Here is a 20,300-nt window from a genome sequence, read left to right as displayed (position 1 = left end):
CCATTTCATAGATAAAAGAACTGAGGCTGAGAGAGGCTGACCCAGAACAAGTTCTTTCAGGATGTGGTTGGCACTCAGGTGCCAACAGGGGGCACTGCTGTGAAGGTGCAGAGGAAGGGCAGATGTTCAGGAGGCGGCCCTGGGAACACAGCTGCCCCTGGGCCTCCACCTTCAGGTCAGGGCCCCTGCAGTTCCTGGGGTCCATGGGAAGGGACTGGCCCTTGGTGCAGTGCTCTGACCGAATTGCCTTGAAGTAGAAACAGAGGCTGAGCTTGTGCACTATGCACACAGCCCTGCCCTTCTCCTTCTCTTGGGGAGCCTGAGAGTGTGGCCAGTCAGCTGGGGTGGGGTCTTTCCTTCACGAATGGCCAACCCAGAGGCCACAGCTCCAAGCCCAGAGAGAAGGCAGGAAAAAGCTGGAAGTGGTTCTGTGGCCTGTGGTTCTGTGGAAGCTGGAAGTGGTTCTGTGGTAAAGCACTAGCCTTGATCACAAAAGTGCAGGGACAGCGCCCAGGCCCTGAGTTCGAGTCTCAGGACTGGCATAGGCAAAGTGGGGACAAGGGACAAAAAAAGATAAACATGAGCCAGCACTGGCGGCTCATGCCTGTAATCCTAGCTACTTGGGAGGCTGAGATCTGAGGATGGCCGTTTGAAGCCAGCTTGGGCAGAAAAGTCCCTGAGATACTCTTCTCTCCAATTAACCACTCAAAAACTGGAAATGGCTCTGTGGCTCAATTGATAGAGCACTAGCCTTTAGCACAAAGAGGCTCAGGGACAGTGCCCAGGTCCTGAGTTCAAGCCCCACAACCAACCAAAAACAAACAAACATGAAAATTTTAATCATATCATATGTTCTCAGAACCAAACTACTAATTCTGCCATTTCCAGAGCCCAGGTCTCCTTCATTGACATAGGTTGCTGAGTCTGTCAAAGGCATTCCTTTGGAAGATGTTTACTGAAGCATGTAGTCCAAGGGTGACTTGAACCAGATGATTTTCTTGAGATATTTACTTAGGATGTGCTTATCTGAAGCTCTAATCCTCCTTTCAGGGTTAAAAGATGGTCACCTGCTACAGCCTAAGAAATCAAGGGCTTCAAGTTCTCTGTATGTGTGTGTGTGTGCTCACGCACATGTGCACTTGCACAAGTATGCACACGCACACACCCCAGTCCTGGGACTTGAGCTTAGGGCCTGAGTGGGTCACTTAATTTTTCCCTCGAGGCTGGCACTCCACCACTTTAACCACAGCTCCACTTCTGACTTTTTAATTAGAGTCTCACAGCATTTCCTGCCTAGGCTGTCTTCAAACCATGATCCTCAGATCTCAGCCTCCAGAGTAGCTAGGGTTACAGGTGTGAGTCACCCAAACCTAGCTTCACTTCTGGCTTTTTTTTTTTTTTTTTTTGTAGTTTAGTGAAGGTAAGAGTCTCATGGAAACTGTGCTCATGTGGCGCATGCCCTGTAATCCTTGCATCCAGGAAGTTGAGTTCTAAGATAGAATGTAGCTCTGAGCTGGGCAGGAAAATCCTTGAGACTTTTATCTCTAATTAGCCACCAGAAAACCAGAAATAGAGGAAGTGGCACTGTGGCTTAAAGTGCTGGAGCATTAGCTTTAAGCAAAAGAGCCCAGAAACAGTGCCCAGGCTAAGTTCAAGCCCAAGGACTGGAAAAGGGGGGGGGGGGAGGAAGGGAGAGAGAGAGAGGGGGGGGGGAGAGAGAGAGAGAGAGAGAGAGAGAGAGAGAGAGAGAGAGAGAGAGAGAGAGAGAGAGAGAGTGAGTGAGAAGAATCCCACAAACTTTCCTGCCCAGGCTGGCTTTGATCCTCTGATCTCAGCCAGCTCGGATGACAGGCAGGCACCCCTCCTACCAGCCCTTTCTGATCTTAAAGCGGTGGTAGAGATATAAAACTCCCATCTCCAGCAGCTAGTTCTTCTATTTTAACCAAGTCTCATTTGAGTCCAAGGATGAGTTTTGCAGATGTTTTTCTTGAGGTATTTGCTCAGAGTGTACTAATCTAGAGTTCCAGGCAAATCATTAGTGCAAGGTTAAGAACGTGACCACTTGTTACAGCCTAAGAGAGGGGTCAGGACTCTGAGTTTCCTATTAGTACAGCCTGGCTCTTCTTTCTATGACTCAACGTCCCTAATCCAGCCCATCTCAGGCTCTGATATCTGGAGGAGATATATGGACATGGGTAAGCCATGACATCAGGACCTGGGGCCCTAGGGAAACGTGGGGTACTGGGTGCTGGTGGGAGCTCTGTAAGTTTGTGGGGGGCTTAAGCCAAAGAGAAAGCTCTTAAAGGTCTTAAAGGTCTTCTTTTTCCCCCCATCATGGTTGGTGCTTTACCACTTGAACCACATCTTGACTTCCAGCTTTTTGCTGGTCAGAGCTAAGAGTCTCTGGAGTTTGTCTTCCCTGGCTAACACTGGTTCTCACATCTCAGCTTCCAGAGTAGCAAGGATTATAGGCATGAGCCAATCATACCCAGTTTGAGTTCTTGATCTTTCTGCCCCAGGCTCCTGAGAGCTGGGACTGTAAGTGTGTGCTTCTGTAGTGTGGGGCACAGGGTATCTGAAGTGACAGTAGACCCAGCTGGCAGCTCCTCGAGCTGTTTGTAATGGAGACCCATCTGTCTCCACCTACCCAGGACCCTCGACGTGGCTGCCTGTCTTTGTCTAGCTAGCATTTTATCCTTGGCTTGTCTTCCTGTCTGTCTAGCATTTTGTCCTTGACTTGTCTTTCTACCTTTCCTGGGAAGGTTCTGGAGAGGGAATGTCTGGTGGGAGAAGAGGGTCTGGTGGGAGGGGGGCAGACAAGGAAGGAAGTTGAGGAAGCCGTGCCACAGCAGTGACCAGGATCATGGAGGGAGATGCGATAAACGATCAATCCCCCAGATGATGGGTGGACAGCAGTGCGGGCTTCCCAGCTGCTTTCTGTGCACCTCAGGCCTGCTAAGGAAGGCTTGGGTGATTAGAACGAGGACCAAGGAACAAACATCTGGTGAGGAGGGCTGGGTCTGACCCCTGGGTCTGAGGGAGGAGGCTGGGCATGGACCCTGACTGAGAGAGGAAGCCAGGGTCTGGACTCCTGGGTTTGAAGTTATGAGGGCTGGGGACTGGACTCTTCGGTCTGAGGGAGGAGGCTGGGCCCTGGACCCTCAGGTCTGAGGGAGGAGGCTGGGGCTTCCAATTGTGTTGGAGCACCAGGTGCCAGTGGCTCACGCCTGTAATCCTAGCTACTCAGGAGGCTATCTGAGGATCACAGTTCAAAGCCAGCCCAGGCAGGAAAGTCCATAAGACTCTTATCTCCAATAAACCACTAGAAAACCAGAAGTGGCGCTGTAGTTCAAGTGGTAGAGCACTTGCCTTGAGCTGAAGAGTTGCAGGGGACAGCCCCTAAGCCCAGAGTTCAAGCCCCACAACCCACAAAAAAAAAAAAAACAACTGATTGTGTTGGAGCTGGTCCAGACAACAGGGCTCTGGGGCATTTCACAGGGCAATAGGCTTCCTAGCAGGAACACCTACTAAGTGTTGTTTAGAAACTCAAGGGATAGTGTGTGTATGTGGCATGTGTGTGTATGTGTGTGTGTGTGTGTGTGTGTGTGTGTGTGTGTGTGTGTGTGATCGTGCTGGGAGTTGAACCCAGTACATGTGTATGTGAGTACCACTGAGCCCTTTTCCCCAGCCCCCACGTTCTGGGGTGTCTTTTTTGTATTCGGTTCTGGGGTTTGGACTCAGGAGCTGCGGTTGGCTAGGCAGGGCGTCTTTGGTACCACCCAGGGCTGGGGTCAGGGCCATAGCTCCCAGCTCTGTCAGCTGGCATCAATCCAGTGCCTCTGAGGATGGCAGAGTTTCCCCGAGTCCGGGGTGCCCCCCACCCCCACAAGAACCTGCCCCAGTGGGTCCCCTCCTCGGCTCCAGCCGCCCTGCCAGTGGCTGTCACTTTGCACATACAATCTGGGCAGCGAGAGAAAGACAAAGAAGCAAACAAAACAGTTTTCCAGAGGGGCGGCCTGGGCCTCAGGCCGGGGTGCGTCCTGCAGCTGGGGGGCGGGGTTGGTGTTCTTGGAGTTGGTGTGCAGTGTCCAGACAGGATGTGAGAGAGGAACTGGGGTCCCCAGTCACGGGAACTGGCCAGGGTTGCAGGCGCAGGGGACAAGGCGGCGGTGAGCCAGAGGGGGGCCTGGGCCAGAAGGGATGGGGTCTGGACCCCTGGGTTTGAGGGAGGAGTCTGGGTCTGGACCCCTACGTTCTGAGGGAGGAGGCTGGGTCTGGACCCCTGGGTCTGAGGGAGGAGGCTGGGTCTGGACCCCTGGGTCTGAAGGAGGAGGAGGTCGGGGCTGCACGGCTGGGAGAGGGGGGTACAGATGGGTGGAGAGCTGAGAGCTGAATATTAGATTTACCAATTTCTGTAATTAATTAACCCAACTGGATCAAATTAGGGGGTGAAAGTTCATGGAGGAGAAAGGCGTTGTTGTCATTTTAGAGTGGGCCCCCAAAGCCGACCCCCGAGTGAGGGGGGGGTCCGGGTGTTGACAGCCCGGCCTGGAGGAAGGGGCGGGCCGGGGTCCGGAAGTCTCACGTGCCCCTCCCACCCCAGGTTGCCCTCTCAGCATGGAGGTGCCCTGGCCCCAGCCCTGGGCACTGGGTCTCCTGCTTGTCCTCCTGACTCGGAGCTGGGGTGCAGGTGAGGGGCCAGGGGGCCTGCGGAGCTGAGGGCGTGGGGGAGGGGGAGAGGGGGCGAGAGGGGGGGAGGGCAGGGGCCTCAGAAGCCGCCAATGTCACCATTTTCTCTCGGTGGCCACCCCAGCCCGAGCTGCCCTGCCTGGGGCCTTGCGATCTTGCCCTCCCTCTCTCTGTCTGTCTGTCTGTCTCTGATCTGTCTCCCTCTGTGTCTCTCTCTCTTTCTCTGACTCTCTGCCTATTCTCCAGGTCTCTGTCCCTCTCTTTGTGGGTGTCTGTCCCCTTCTTTCTGGGATCTTCTTCCCCTCTCTTGGTTTCTGAGAGAGAAAAAGCTGTTTGGATCTTAATCTCAGTCAATTCCCCCCCACTTTCTTTCCCTCCTTCCTTCTCTGTCTCTGTCTCTCTCTTTCTCTCCCTACCTCTCTGTCTCTGTCTGTCTGTCTGTCTCTCTCCTTTTGTTCTTCCCTGGGTCTCTGTTCCTCCTTCTGGGTCTTCATTCTCTTTCCTGGTCTCTGTCCCCCTGTCTTGCTGTCTGTCTGTCTCTCTGGTCTCTGTTTATCTGCCCCTGACTGCAGTCTCATGTGTGTATAGTGCCCTCGGGCTGAGGGTGTAGGTCCCCACACCCCACCAGCTTGTTTCCCTCCACAGAGCCCCAGCTCTCCCTCCTCTACCACCTCACCGCCGTGACCAACCCTGCCCCCGGCACTCCTGCCTTCTGGGCCTCCGGTTGGCTGGGTCCACAACAATACTTGAGCTACAGCAGCCTGCGGCCATGGGCTGAGCCCTGCGGGGCGTGGGTCTGGGAGAGCCAGGTGCCCTGGTACTGGGAGAAAGAAACCACAGACCTGAAGAGCAAGGAGAAGCTATTTAAAGACGCCATTCAAGCCCTGGGGAAAGGTGGGCCTGAGTGCCAGGGTCCAAGGGAGGAAGAGGGAGAAGGCTTGGGTCTAAGGGAGGAGGCTGGGGTCTGGATCACTATGTCTGAAGGAGGAGGCTGGGGTCTAGACCGCTGAGTCTGAGGGTGGAGGCTGGGGTCTGGATCCCTGGGTCTGAGGGAGGAGGCTAGGGTCTGGATCACTACATCTGAGGGAGGAGGCTGGGGTCTACACCGCTGAGTCTGAGGGAGGAGGCTGGGGTCTGGATCCTGAGTGCCAGGGTTCAAGGGAGAAAGGAGAAGGCTTAGATCTAAGGGAGGAGGCTGGGGTCTGGATCACTACATCTGAGGGAGGAGGCTGGGGTCTAGACATCTGAGGGAGGAGGCTGGGGTCTGGACCCCTGGGTCTGAGGGAGGAGGGCAGTCCCTGTGCTGCTGAGCTCTGCTCACCTCCTGTGGCACCCCAGGTCCACAAGTCCTGCAAGGGCTGCTGGGTTGTGAACTTGCCCCTGACAACTCGTCGGTGCCCACGGCCATCTTCGCGCTGAATGGTGAGGAGTTCATGAGGTTCAACCCCAGGATGAGCAACTGGACGGGGAACTGGCCCGAGACCCTGACCATTGGTCAGCTGTGGATGAAGCAGGCGGACACGGTGTGGAAGGAGAGGGATTTCTTGCTCTCCTCCTGCCCTCAGCGGCTGCTGGGACACCTGGAGCGGGGACGCGGAAACCTGGAATGGAAGGGTGAGCCTCAGGCTGGCCCAGCCCCTCCATCTTCTTCATCTCTGGGGGCTCCAGCCCCCTCCTTCTCCCTCCAACCCCCAAGCCCTCCTCCGGGGGGGGTGAACCTCACCCCCCCATTGGGAGGTGGAGTCTAGGCTTTTGGGAGAGTTTTTTTCTTCTTTAAATTTTTTTTTTTTGGGGGGGGACCAGTCCTGGGGCTTGAACTCAGGACCTGAGCACTGTCCTTGAACTGCTTCAGCTCAAGGCAAGCGGTCTACCACTTGAGCCACAGTGCCACTTCCGGTTTTTGGGTGGTTCATTGGAGATAAGAGTCTCACGGACTTTCCCTACTGGGGCTGGCTTTGAACCGTGATCCTCAGATCTCAGCCTCCTGAGTAGCTAGGACAACAGGCGTGAGCCACCGATAGCCAGCTGCCATGCCTAGTTTGAATACAGTTCCTTGTAATGTGTTTGGTTTGACCAGATATATTTTCTGCACTTGGATTTATCCCAGGCTCTAACCCTATCCCTCTGGAGGCAGAGGGACATGGCTCTGAGCGTGGCCCCCAGGACTACAGTCTTGCTGGCAACAGTTCCAGGCAGACATTGGGACCTGGAACTGCTGACAGCGGAGGCGCGGCCTTTTCCAGTTGACCTGACTGAGCAGCAAATTTTGCCAACTCGTCAGTGCAAGACTTTGAAGGAAAGCTGCTTGCTTTCCAGCTTTCCAAGACAGCACTTAGCCTTTTTTTGCTGAGCATTTACAAGAACCCCAAAAGAAGCCGGGAGCTGGTGGCTCACACCTGTAATCCTAGCTACTCAGGAGGCTGAGATCTGAGGATCGCGGTTCAAAGCCAGCCCAGGCAGGAAAGACTGTGAGACTCCTATCTCCAATAAACCACCAGAAAACTGGAAGTGGCACTGTGGCTCAAGTGGAAGAGCTGAGGGACAGCGCCCAGGCCCAAAGTTCAAGCCCCATGACCCACCAAAAAAAAAAAAAAAAAGAACCCCAAAAGATACCATTGCAAGAGCCACTCTTGGTGAAGGAGACCTCCTTGGCAGGCACCCTGATCCCCTTATGTGCTGACTTTTGAGATTTTTATTTATTTATTTTTGGAGATCTGGTCTTGCTATATAGCCCACCCTGGCCCTGAGTTTGAATTCATGATCCTCCTGCCTCAGCCTCTACATTTATTTTATTTTATTTTTTGTCAGTCGTGGTTCTGAACTCAGCCTGGGCGCTGTCCCTCAGCTCTTCAGCTCAAAGCTAGCACTCCACCACTGGAGCCACAGCACCACTTCTAGCTTTTTCTGCTTATGTGGTACTGAGGAATTGAACCCAGGGCCTCATGCATGCAAGGCAAGCATTCTACCACTGAGCCACCTTCCCAGCCTGCATTCTACTTTATATAAATTTCCAGATTCTATTTGCTAAGATTATATTTAAGAATTTTTACTCCATTTATAGGAAATACACTAGCCTTAAATTATCTTGAGTGTCTCTGTGTAATTGTGTTATCAAAACTTTGCTCTAGCTGGGTGCCAGTGGCTCACACCTGTAATCCTAGCTACTCAGGAGGCTGAGATCTGAGGATCAAGGTTCAAAGCCAGCCCAGGCAGGAAAGTCTGAGACTCTTATCTCCAATAAACCACTAGAAAACCAAAAGTGGCTCTGTGGCTCAAGCAGTAGAGCACTCACCTTGAGCTGAAGAGCTCAGGGACAGCGCCCAGGCCCAGAATTAAAGCCCCACGACTGACCAAAAAAAAAAAAAATGTGTTTGGAGAGTGGAGTGTAGTATAGTTACTTGCCTGGATTCTAACCTAAGTCTACCAAAAAAACAACAACTACAGATAGATAGATAGATAGATAGATAGATAGATAGATAGATAGATACACATATATGATATGTACATACATATATACATGCATATGTGTGGATATATATAAATAAATATATAGGCATATGGTAGGAAATTGTTTTCCTTCCATCTCCTGGAAGAGTTTTTTTTTTTTTTTTGGTGTGGGGGGGTCCGGTCGTGGGGTCGTGGGGAAGAGTTTGAGTTAAAGTAGTGTTATTTCTTCTTTAGTTGCTTTGATTTTTTTTTTTTTGGTCCGCCATGGGGCTTGAACTCTGGGCTTAGGTGCTGTCCCTGCACTCTTCAGCTCAAGGCGAGCACTCTACTGCTTGAGCCACAGCACCACTTCCGGTTTTCTAGTGGTTTATTGGAGATAAGAGTCTTGTGGAGGGGCTAGGAAGGTGGCTCAGTGGTAGAGTGCTTGCCTTGCATGCATGAGGCCCTGGGTTCGATTCCTCAGCACCACATAAGCAAAAAGAAAAAAAGCCAGAAGTGGTGCTGTGGCTCAAGTGGTAGAGTGCTAGCCTTGAGCTGAAGAGCTGAGGGACAGCGCCCAGGCCCAGAGTTCAGGCCCCACGACCGGACCCAAAAAAAAAAGTCTTGTGGACTTTCCTGCCTGGGCTAGCTTTGAACCTTGATCCTCAGATCTCAGCTTCCTGAGTAGCTAAGATTACAGGTGTGAGCCACCGGCGCCCAGCTGCTATCCTTTTCTTGACTGTAGAGTATGCCTTGTGTTTGTGCACATGAGTTCATTTCTCCCCTTGGGGACAGCGGATCTCAAGCTTTCATCTACATTGCTCTAGACAGAGTTTGGTGGGTGATAGGCACTCAGGGCATTTCCACAGGACTCAGGAGTGGAGGAAAAGATCCCGACCCCCACTGCCACGATGTCTTCCTGTCACTACTCTGTGGGCCTGGGGGGTGGGGTGGGGTGCTTCTGGCCTGGCTCTGAGGATCATGGCTGGGGCTCATCTGTGCCTGTTCCCCCTCCCAGAGCCCCCCTCCATGCGCCTGAGGGCTCGGCCCAGCAGCCCCGGCTTCTCTGTGATCACCTGCAGTGCCTTCTCCTTCTACCCGCCCGAGCTGCAGCTGCGATTCCTGCGGAACGGGATGGCAGCTGGCACGGGCAACGCCAGCGGCTTCGGCCCCAATGGGGACGGCTCCTTCCATGCCTGGTCCTCGCTCATCGTCAAGAGCGGTGATGAGCACCACTACCGCTGCCTGGTGCAGCACAAGGGACTGGCGAAGCCCTTCTTTGTCGAGCTGGGTGAGGACCCTTGAGAGTACCTGGGCTTAGGCTGCAGCCCAGCTTCCTGAGCCTCCGCCTCCTCCCCCAGCTGACTGTCTTGTGCCTCCTAATGCCAATGCTCCCCAAGTCTGACTGTCTTCCATCCTGCTGCTCCTGGTCTCGTGGACTCTGACCGCCTGGGCACCGCTGCAGCCAGTCCTCCTAGGTCTGACCACCTTCCATCCTGCTGCTGCTCATCTTCAGGCTGAGCGTCTCCTGCCTTGCTACTGTGCAACTGACCACTGTCCCTCTTGTCCACGCTGGGGTGACCGCATGTTCTGTCGCTCTGGCTGGTTCTGACAGCCAAGCTGGGGAGATTCTGTCCACACCTAGGGCGTCACCTGACTGACCTTTTCTGTGCCAATATCTGTGGGACTCTTGGTGCTGCAGGATTTCTGAGATTGGGAGGGACCGGGATGCCCCCCCCCACTCCCCCGTCCTCACAGCACCTTCTGGCTGCAGAGTCACCAGCCAAGTCCTCAGTCCCAGTAGCTGGAATTGTCCTTGGCTTCTTGGTGTTTGTGGCGGCGGCAGGTGCAGGAGGAGCTCTGCTGTGGTGGAGGATGAGAAGAGGGTTGTCAGGTGAGTGGTGCTGAGAGGAGGGAGAGACTCAAACAGAGGATAACCACTCTGGGAATGGCTGGGAATGTGGCTCAGTGGTAAAGTGCTTGCCTAGCATGCATGAAACCCTGGGTTCGATTCCTCAGTACCACATACATACACAGAAAAAGGCAGAAGTGGAACTGTGGCTCAAGTTATAGAGTGCTAGCCTTGAGCACAGAGAGGCTCAAGGTCAGTGCCCAGGCCCAGAGTTCAAGTTCCAAGACTGACAAAAACAAAAACAAAACCCTGAAGCTGGGCGCTGGTGGCTCACCCCTGTAATCCTAGCTACTCAGGAGGCTGAGATCTGAGGATCACAGTTCAAAGCCAGCTCGGGCAGGAAAGTCCGTGAAACTCTTATTTCCAATAAACCACTAGAAAACTGGAAGTGGTGCTGTGGCTCAAGCAGTAGAGCACTTCCCTTGAGCTGAAGAGCTGAGGGACAGTGCCCAGGTTCAGAGTTCAAACTTCATGACTGACAAAAAAAAAAAAAAAAAAAAAACCTGGGAAGTGGGCCGGATGGGGTACATATTGACCTGGAAGAATAGAAACTTAGAGAAACGCAGAGGTGGGGGCCAAATAGAGGAGAGAGGAAGACAGACATCTGGGGGTGAGCAGGAGAGAAATAGGGTGAAACTAAGATAGACATGACAATCAGAGACACACAGACTCAGAGATGTCAATACTGGGACTTGAACTGAAGATCCTAAGCTATTTCACTCAAGGCTGGAGCTCTTCCCATTTCAGCCGAGGATCCTTTTCTTTCTTTTCTTTTCTTTTTTTTTTTTTTTGTCGGTCATGGGGCTTGAACTCTGGGCCTGGGCGCTGTCCCTCAGCTCTTCAGCTCAAGGCGAGCGCTTTACCACTTGAGCTACAGCGGCACTTCTGGTTTTCTAGTGGTTTATTGGAGATAGGAATCTCACGGTCTTTCCTGCCCAGGCTGGATTTGAACTGCGATCTTCAGATCTCAGCCTCCTGAATAGCTAGGATTACAGGCGTGAGCCACTGGCACCAGGCAAAGGAAGCTCCTTTTCTTTATCTCCATTTCTGAGATAAGAGTCTGAGGGACTTTCGTTTTTTTTCTTTTTGGCTCCGGTCATGGGGCCTAAACTCTGGGCCTGGGCGCTGTCCCTCAGCTCTTCAGCTCAAGGCTAGCGCTCTACCACTTGAGCCACAGCGCCACTTCTGGCTTTTATTTCTTTTTGCTTATGTGGTGCTGAGGAATCGAACCCAGGGCCTCGTGCATGCAAGGCAAGCGCTCTACCACTGAACCACCTTCCCTCAGGGACTTTCTTGCCCAGGTTGGCTTTGAACCACTATCCTCATATCTCAGCCTCCTGAGTAGCTAGGATGACAGGCATAAGCCACTGGCTGCTGGCTTCTTAGCAATTCTGACTACACCGTTTCCTCTCTCCTCAGCCCCTTGGATTTCCCTTCGTGGAGATGACGATGACAGCCTCCTGTCCACTCCCAGCCTGCCACAGGATGCTGACCCTCAGGACATAAATGTATCAGCCTGACTGTCCCCCACTCTGGCTGCGACAAATTAGTATAATCTCATCCCGTTCATGCTGTGAGACCTAATCCTGGCATCTCTGAGCCTCCAGAGGAGTCCTGGGCCCAATATCCTCTCTCTGGACCCCTCCTTTTGTGACCTGCCTCAGTTTCCCCTCCTAATGTATATGGCACTTTTCCATGTCCACATATAACATGAGTTTGGGCCCAAATCTGTGTGTTCTCAATCATTTGTAGGTTTCATGGTGGGGAGGTAAGGGAGGGATGGTGGGGGGAAAGGAATACTGTCAGCTCTTCTGAGGACCGTTTTGAATAGAAATGAGAGGTGTGTCTTTTTCCTTTCTGAAAAATTTACACAATCCCTACCTATCACAGTGCCAGGCTAGAGTCTGACGCGAATCTTTCTTGGTGAGGCAGAAGTGGAAAGCTGTTCCTTCTTGGAGAGATGCCACTCTTGCCCTTCCTCTTTGATTTTAAATCATCACGACCGAAAGAAAGGGACTGAAATACATTTCCCATGAGCCTTGGGGGCTAGAACTACTGGGAGTGGCAGCGCAGGGGTTCCAGGGCATGCTGGGAGTTGTAGTCCTCCTCTGGCGGGGCGTCCCTCCAGTATCACCCGCTTGGCTGCTCGCCCTTACTCCCTTGGCTTCCCGTTGTGGACGTGGCGAGGGGCGCCTGAGTCACGCCCCATGCGCTTTGGCCACGCCCCCGGAGGCATCCTGCGTGTTTATTGGCTAGGGGGCGGGGCCTAGCTGGACAGTGGCCAAGTTTGTCTTTGGAAGAGCATCCTGCAGAGTGGGAGCAGAGCGTGGCGAGCAGAGCAAGGACGGATCACGGAGTAAGGGGGTGCGCGTGGGGGTGCCGGCCGGGGAGGGCGGCTCCGGGCCGCGAGCCTCGCCGGGGAGCCTGCCATATCTCCCGCAGGCCACCGCCAGGCTCTGCCCTTTTTGGGTGGGATATCTGCCACGTCTCCTTCTAGGTTCCCCCTCTCCACTCCATGGCAGCTCTGAGACACCCCCCCCCAAGAAGATCTGGGCCCCACAGTTGGACCTCCGTCCTCCCTTCCCCCTGAGCGCCCCCCCCCCCGGTCAGGCCCCCTGCCGCCCTTCTGGAGCTCAACACTTTGAAGCCTAAAACTTTTCGCCCGCCAATTCTTCTTTTGCCTCTTTCTCTCCATCTTGTCCTAAGCACACCCCCCCCCCCCCCGCGCGCGCGGGGTTCTATTTCTAGCTTCTTCCCTGCGACCCCTGACCTCTGGCTTTAACTCCCCAGGGACAGATGATGCGGGGCTCATCCTTTGTGCTGCTGCTGTTGCTGCTGAGGCCTGGGGCCCAGGCGAAGCCATCGCCCGATGCTGGCCCTCATGGCCAGGGGAGGGTACACCAGGAGACCCCATTGAGCGAAGCTCCCCACGACGACGCCCACGGGAACTTCCAGTACGACCACGAGGCTTTCCTGGGACGGGAAGTGGCCAAGGAATTCGACCAGCTTAGCCCGGAGGAAAGCCAGGCCCGGCTAGGGTAGGAGAGCCAAAATTGGGGGCGTGGAATTCAGAGGGGGAATTTGAGGTCGTTATGAGGGGTCTGGACTAGGAAGGGGAGAGAGTATGGGCTAAGTCCAAGTGCAAAGTTCCACTTCCTCTCCTGGGGAAAAATACAAGCTAAAACTGGGGTCTCAAGATGCATTTTTTTCGTTTGCAGTACTGGGGTTTGAATTCAGGTCATTGCTTGCTTCAGATGGGCAGGTGCTCTACCGTTTGAGCCATGCCCCAGTCCTCCTTAGCTTCTTTTTCAGATAGGGGCCTCATAACTTTGCCTCTGGCCAGTGTCTCACCTCAGTCCTCCTACTTCTGTCTCCCTGGTAGCTGGGATTCCAGGCTTTTACCACCACACTCACCCCAAATAGGACATTTGAGGGCAGCAACATCTGTTTCAGATTCTACTTCCAAGCTACTCTTCTTTTATACCAGAAACCTCCACTCCTCAGTTGGCTGCTCTATAAAATGGGTCACATACCACCAGTTCTCCTCGGTAGGGACTGATGACCTTAAGCTCAGACCTTATTTTACCCATCAGCCCCTGCCAAGGAGGTTCGGCACAGCCAGCCTGGTCTGATGGAGGTGGAGAGCCAGGGAGGTTTTGTTAGCCTCTTCTTTTTTTTTTTTTGGTTGGTATGGGGCCTGAACTCTGGACCTGGGGCTGTCCTTCAGCTCTTCAGCTCAAGGCTAGCACTCTACCACTTGAGCCACAGCACCACTTCTGGTTTTCTGGTGGTTCATTGGAGATAAGAGTCTCACAGAATATCCTGCCTGAGCTGGCTTTGAACCACGATTCTCAGGTCTCAGCCTCCTGAGTAGCTAGGATTACAGGTGTGAGCCACAGACAGCTAAGCCAGAGAGGTCATGATAGTCGGGGATTCAACCCTGGAGAGCAGGCCCTGGGATGATGACAGCAGAGACAGTATCACGAGGTCTCTGTTAGGGGTTGGTTGGCAATCAGGACCATGGAGGAGGGACGGGAGAGGCTCTGGGGCCATGGAAGAGCTTAAGATGCTACTTGACATGGGAGGTGGGCAGGTGAGGGGGGGACTGATGGTGGGTGATAGGGTTCTAGAATGTCACAATACAGGAATATGGGGGTTGTGAGGGCTGATAAGGCAAGGGGTGAAGCTTCAGAGTCAGTTGGGACTCTGCGTGCAAGGTGTAGACCTCGGGGGGCGTGGTCATGACTGGGCGTGGTCATACCGGGCGCAGTCGTGTGGGGGGCGTGGCTTCTCTCCTATGTCTCAACTAACTTCACTTGGGAGGGGTCAGGGTCTGGGGGAGGAGTCTATGCAGAGGGGCGTGGCTATCCATGGGTGTGGCCTCCCTTGGTTTACTTGCCAGCCTGCCCTATCTAGGGGGCGTGTCTGCTCGTGGGCGGGGCCGGGCGTGGGCGGGGCCTTGACTGACAGGTGCCCTGCCCTGGCTGGCAGGCGGATCGTGGACCGCATGGACCGTGCCGGGGATGGGGACGGCTGGGTGTCGCTGGCCGAGCTTCGTGCGTGGATCGCGCACACGCAGCAGCGGCACATCCGGGACTCGGTGAGCGCGGCCTGGGACACGTACGACACCGACCACGACGGGCGCGTGGGTTGGGAGGAGCTGCGCAACGCCACCTATGGCCACTACGCGCCCGGTACGCGGGGACCCAGCCTGCCCCCCCCCAGTCTGGGGACCTTGGCCCCTGCACCCCAGAATCCCTGCATTTACAGCCCCCTCCCACTCTGAAAACACCTGTTCCTGATGCTCTTCATTTAGGGTCACAACCTCTGTGACCCCCCCCTCCCCCGGCTGGGGACACCTGGCTTGATGCCCTGTCATCTGACCCCTGACCTCTGAACTCTTATCCCTCATTTGACCTGTCCCACATTCCTTCCTTTTTTTCCCCTTTTGGTTTCCCCCCCTCTCCCTTTTGTTTGTATTTTGTTTTTGAGATGGAGCCTTGATGACTTTATCCACGCTTTTACCTCAGCCTTCTGAGTAGCTGGCATTACAGGTGTGCACCACCGTGCCCAGCTAATTCTTACACCTCTGGAAGTCTCATTGCCCCCCAAGGAGGTTCCTCCTGTCTTTTCTATTCAGCTTGGTCTCCCCCCCCAACGTGTGGCTCACCCACATCTGTCCCCCCCTTCTTCAGGGGAAGAATTCCACGACGTGGAGGACGCAGAGACCTACAAGAAGATGCTGGCTCGGGATGAGCGGCGTTTCCGAGTGGCCGACCAGGACGGGGACTCCATGGCCACTCGGGAGGAGCTCACCGCCTTCTTGCACCCCGAGGAGTTTCCTCACATGCGGGACATCGTGATCGCCGTGAGTGAGGGTGGAGGTCCCCAACCCTGCTCCAAGCACCCCCCCCCAACTCAAGCTTCCCATCCCTGCTCCCCTGGCCCTGCTTCTCAGCATTTACCTATGAGTCACCTCCCTTCCAGCATCTTCCATGGGGAGCCCAGACCACAAACACACATCAGGGATGTCCTTTGTCCATTCCGTGAATCCATCGCTCCCCTCTGCGATCTAATCTTGTTTGTTTTTGGGATCCCGTCATGGGGCCTGAACTCTGGGCCTGGGTGCTGTCCCTCAGCTCTTCAGCTCAAGGCTAGTGCTCTACCATTTGAGCCACAGTACCACTTCCAGCTTTTTTCTCTTTGCTTATGTGGTGCTGAGGAATTGAACCCAGGGCCTCACGCATGCAAGGCAAGCACTCTACCGCTGAGCCACCTTCCCAGCCCCTCTGCGATCTAATCTTGTCACCTGTATATAATATGTCCTCAGAAGAGCCTCAGACACCCCAATCCTGGCTGAGCCTCAAGAAATCCCCAGTCCCGCATTCTGAGACAACTCCTACTGGACTTCTCTTCAAGATTCACGTGTAATCTTTACCAGAATCTGCTCTATTCTATAGCGAAAGGATTTTTCTTTTGCAAACAGACGTTTCTTACCAGGCATAGTAGTAGTGCAAGCCTGTAATCCCAGCACTGGGGAGGCCCTGGCAGGGTGTGACCTTGAATTTGAATCTGTGCCTTCCTTGGGTATCTCGGATCTGTGCATTCATGAACACTGGGGTCTGCTCACCCCCCCCCAGACATCACCCACCTGCCCCCACATCCACCCCCCCCCAGACTTGCACCCCCCCCCTCAAGCACAGGGCCTCTGTCTCCCCAGGAGACCCTGGAGGACCTGGACAAGAACAAAGATGGCTACGTCCAGGTGGAGGAATACATCGGTGAGTGGGCCTCCGTGGGCCGGGGACGGATGGCCAGCAGGTGTGACGGGTGCCAGGCTGGAGCCTGGTCCTCATGGCCCTGTCCGCTCTGCCCCCACCCCAGCCGATCTGTACTCGGAGGAGCCAGGCGAGGCCGAGCCGGCCTGGGTGGAGACCGAGCGGCAGCAGTTCCGTGACTTCCGGGACCTCAACAAGGATGGGCGGCTGGACGGCAGTGAGGTGGGGCATTGGGTGCTGCCGCCCTCGCAGGACCAGCCGCTCGTGGAGGCCAACCACCTGCTCCACGAGAGCGATGCCGACAAGGTGCCCGGGGTGGAGGGGAGACAGAAGGGGAGACAGGAACCCAGGTGAGGGACGGAGACTCAGACGGGAGCGGGGGGACATAGACCTAGAGATTGAGGTGGATAGACCCCTAGTTGGGGGGACAGGCCCAGACGGGGTGGGGGAACAGGAAGTTGTGGCGCAGAGGCCGCATGCACATTCCCCCCCCCCCCCCCCCCCGCCTTGTGTGTCCAGGATGGACGCCTGAGCAAGGCAGAGATCCTGGGGAACTGGAACATGTTCGTGGGCAGCCAGGCCACCAACTACGGCGAGGATCTGACGCGGCACCATGATGAGCTGTGAGCCCCCCGCGCAGGCCCATGTCCACCTCGTGGCCCCGGGGAGACCTGAGGACCCGTGTTCCCACCCCCATCCTCTGCTACCCGCCTCTCAGGGACCCCCCTTCCACACCAGCCTCTCTCCTGGGGATACCTGTCTCTCCCCACCCCACCCCAGGCCTCTCAGAGCCCCAGAGAATGAATGACTCCCCCCAGTTCCCCCAGCCCAGCCCTGGAGACCCTCACCCCAATTACCAAAAGCTCCTCCAGTGACTACCACAGCCCCAAATCTGAGCTTCAACCACATACTCTGAGAAACACTCCCACCCCACACCCCAGGCCTCTCCCCATCCCCAGCCCAGGCCCTGCCCTACACCCCCTTTGCCAGGGAGGGGGGGTAATAAACTCCAGAGCTGGGTCCCCAGTCCTCGTCTGTCTGTCTGAGGGGTGCTGGGGTGGGGGAGGGCTGGAGCACTAGAGGGGTGTTGGGCATGGGTGAGGTTCTGGAGTTGGAAAATAAAGCTAGCAGCCTGGGATGCAGGGTATAGGCATCCTGTTTGAGTCTCAGTGCTAGTTTGGCTGGCAGGAAATACAGCCAGAGCACAGGTGGAGCCAATGTTCGGATCATCAGCCAGGAAAGGCTCAGTGGTTAGCCTGGGGAGGGTGGGAAGGAGAGCATTCCCAGCATTCCCTTCAGTCAGCAGCAAGTGCAAAGGCCCTGGGGCAGGAAAGTGTGGCTGGACTCAGAAGGGGGATTGGAGGGGAGGGAGCTGAGGACCCAGAGAGAAGGGACCTGAGGAGAGGACCATTTGATGGAAACCCAGGAGAGGGCGGAGACATGGTTTAATCTTAGGAGGGGGCCAGAGAGAAGGGAGGGGGTTAGGGGGGAGGGCAGGGCAGGGTTATGAGCAGATTTGTGGAGATCAGAACCTGAGAGTCCTGTGGAATCCAGGCAGGGACAGAACGTAAAAGAACACGTCAGGCAAGGTGGCTCAGGCAGCCCCATGACTGGAGTTAAATTCACCTTTGGACTTGAGCAGGCCAGACTTGGCCCCAACAATCCCATCCCCGGTACAGCCCAAACAGAAAGATAAGGTCATCAACCTGGGCTTAAGTGGTGCAGGCCTGTAAATCCCAGCCCTCAGGAGGCTCAGGCTGGAGGATCCTAAGAGGGAGGATAGCTTGGGCAGTCCTCAAGAAGAAGGCTGTCCATATAAGGTTTGTATCAGCTTTATCCTGAACCCCAAACTAGAAAAAGCCCCACGTGCTCCTCATCAGAGAAGGGCTCTCAATGACTTAGGTCGACCCAGCTGCACCTCCGAGTTGCGCAGAGTAGCTCACAAGACAGAACCGAAAACTAAAGCCAAAAAGGTCTGGGGTTGTGGCTCAAGTGGTAGAGTGCCTGCCTAATGTGTAGCCCTGAGCTTAAACCCTAGTACTGCCAATAAATTAAAAAACAAAACCAAAAACCAGCCAGGTGCCAGTGGCTCACACCTGTCCTCCTAGCTACTTAGGAGGTTGAGATCTGAGGATCACGGTTAGAAGCCAGTCCCGGCAGGAAAGTCCATGAGACTCTTTTAATCACAGAAAAAGGTAGAAGTGGTGCTGTGGCTCAAAGTGATAGAGCACTAACCTTGAGCAAAAGAAGCGCAGGGACAGCGTCCAGGCACAGAGTTCAAGCCCCAGGATTGACAGAAAAAAAAAAAAAAAGCAGAATCTTAAGGTAGGAAAAAATTATAGGACTGCAGTCCCCATGATTCATCCCCACCATACTTCATGGTGTGTGTGTGTATGTATGCAAGTCCTGGGGCTTGAACTCAGGGCCTGAGCTCTTCAGCTCAAGGAAAGCAAGCCCTACTTGAGCCACAGTGCAACTTCTGGTTTTCTGGTGGTTCACTGGAGATAAGAGTCTCATGGACTTTCCTGCCTGGACTGGCTTTGAACTGTGATCCCCAGAACTCACTAGGATGACAAATGTGAGCCACTATCGCTCTTTATTCTTTATAATGAATAAATGTCCTGGCATTTATTAAGGACAATTACAAGGGCTGTTGTCAATTTTTTTCCAGTTTCAGCAGGGTCATTTGAGGACTCCTTGTCCAGCTGTTGCTGTTTTTCTGGCTGGGAGGTCTTGGTGGTTCAGCTCCAGGCTAAAAGCTTAACAAAGGAGAAACTCACCCCGTGCTTTTTCTGAATGTGAAGTCCCCTCCAATCCCTGCCTGATTGTCTTCACTTTCCAGTGGCTTTCTGCAATTGTTTTCTATTTTCTTCAGCATTTATCACTGTGATTTAGGAGAGTGCTGGAATGTGAATTTTAACTATGGGCATGCAGGCTTTGGATGAGGGCTGTCCGCCCCCTGGTGGCCACAGGTGGCAATGGCAAGCCTGTCAATGTAGCATGGTCCAAAATCCTGTATCAAAATAGCAACAACTTACTCCCTATATAATAGCTTGTGCTGGAAATCCGACTACCACCTTCATATTCTGAGTACCTCCATATAGAAAGGTGTTGTTTTTTTGTCAGTCATGGGGTTTGAACTCTGGGCCTGGGCGCTGTCCCTGAGCTCTCCAGCTCAAGGCTAGCACTCTTATCACTTGAGCCACAGCACCACTTCTGGTTTTCTGGTGGTTCATTGGAGATGAGTCTAATGGACTTTCCTGTCCAGGCTGGCTTTGAACTATAATCCTCAGATCTCAGCCCCCTGAGTAGCTAGGATTACAGACGAGAGCTACCAGTGCCTGGCCTACCTTTTTTTTTGGGTCCGGTTGTGGGGCCTGAACTGTGGGCCTGGACGCTGTCCCTCAGCTCTTCAGCTCAAAGCTAGCGCTCTACCACTTGAGCCACAGTGCCACTTCCAGCTTTTTTCTTTTTGCTTATGTGGTGCTGAGGAATCAAACCCAGGACCTCATGCATGCAAGGCAAGCGCTCTACCACTGTGCAACCTTCCCAGCCCCATGGCCTACCTATTTTTTTTTTTTTTTGGCCTACCTATTTTTATGTGTGTGTTTTGCACATTTTTTTATTTGTGCAAGTGGTAGAGCTGGAACTCAGGGCCTGGGTGCTGTCCTTGAGTTTTTTTGCTCTAGGCTGACACTGTACCATTTGAGCCACAGATCCACTTCCAGATTTTTGGTGATTAACTGGAGATAAAAGTGTCACAGATTTTCCTGCCCAGGCTGGCTTTGAACCATAGTCCTCCTGAGTAGCTGGGATGACAGACTTGAGCCTCTGGTGTGGGCTGTTTTGTTCGTTTAATCTGTACATACTAACAATTCCAGCTGTGCAAAATGTTAACATGTCTTCCTTCCACATTTGTCTTCTCAGAGGCAGTAAAAAAATTTTTTTTTGGTCTGGTCGTGGGGCCTGGGCGCTGTCCCTCAGCTCTTCAGCTC

At 54.1% G+C, this 20,300-nt stretch overlaps 2 protein-coding genes across 3 annotated transcripts; both read left to right on the top strand.

The window, feature by feature from the left end:
* Window positions 1-4,073: 4,073 nt before the first annotated feature.
* Window positions 4,074-11,754, top strand: Fcgrt (Fc gamma receptor and transporter). Its single transcript, XM_070000971.1, has 7 exons — window positions 4,074-4,169; window positions 4,604-4,690; window positions 5,335-5,583; window positions 6,028-6,303; window positions 9,134-9,406; window positions 9,890-10,009; window positions 11,447-11,754. Exons 2-7 carry the CDS (start codon window positions 4,618-4,620, stop codon window positions 11,545-11,547), a joined length of 1,092 nt encoding a protein of 363 aa, XP_069857072.1. The 5' UTR covers window positions 4,074-4,169; window positions 4,604-4,617; the 3' UTR covers window positions 11,548-11,754.
* Window positions 11,755-12,276: 522 nt separating this feature from the next.
* On the top strand, window positions 12,277-17,331 carry Rcn3 (reticulocalbin 3). 2 transcript variants are annotated; one of them, XM_070000486.1, is made up of 7 exons: window positions 12,277-12,383; window positions 12,818-13,065; window positions 14,519-14,721; window positions 15,223-15,395; window positions 16,248-16,308; window positions 16,412-16,611; window positions 16,825-17,331. In XM_070000486.1, exons 2-7 carry the CDS (start codon window positions 12,824-12,826, stop codon window positions 16,930-16,932), a joined length of 987 nt encoding a protein of 328 aa, XP_069856587.1. In that variant the 5' UTR covers window positions 12,277-12,383; window positions 12,818-12,823; the 3' UTR covers window positions 16,933-17,331. The 2 variants fall into 2 exon arrangements, with proteins under 2 accessions (XP_069856587.1, XP_069856588.1); XM_070000487.1 differs by having other exon boundaries at window positions 12,295-12,391.
* The last annotated feature ends 2,969 nt before the right edge of the window (window positions 17,332-20,300 follow it).

This window comes from Dipodomys merriami, unplaced genomic scaffold (assembly GCF_024711535.1).
Source record: "Dipodomys merriami isolate MVZ:Mamm:240054 unplaced genomic scaffold, mDipMer1.0.p SCAF_57, whole genome shotgun sequence".
NCBI lineage: Eukaryota > Metazoa > Chordata > Mammalia > Rodentia > Heteromyidae > Dipodomys > Dipodomys merriami.
Note: the sequence above shows the minus strand (reverse complement) of the source record. Positions and strands in the feature narration are given on the sequence as shown.

Coding starts and splice junctions, on each gene's coding strand:
- Fcgrt (XM_070000971.1), top strand. CDS start 4,618: ATGGAGGTGCCCTGGCCCCAGCCCTGGGCACTGGGTCTCCTGCTTGTC. Junction 4,691..5,334: donor GACTCGGAGCTGGGGTGCAG/GTGAGGGGCCAG, acceptor TTCCCTCCACAG/AGCCCCAGCTCTCCCTCCTC. Junction 5,584..6,027: donor CATTCAAGCCCTGGGGAAAG/GTGGGCCTGAGT, acceptor GTGGCACCCCAG/GTCCACAAGTCCTGCAAGGG.
- Rcn3 (XM_070000486.1), top strand. CDS start 12,824: ATGATGCGGGGCTCATCCTTTGTGCTGCTGCTGTTGCTGCTGAGGCCT. Junction 15,396..16,247: donor TGCGGGACATCGTGATCGCC/GTGAGTGAGGGT, acceptor CTGTCTCCCCAG/GAGACCCTGGAGGACCTGGA. Junction 16,309..16,411: donor CCAGGTGGAGGAATACATCG/GTGAGTGGGCCT, acceptor CCCCCACCCCAG/CCGATCTGTACTCGGAGGAG.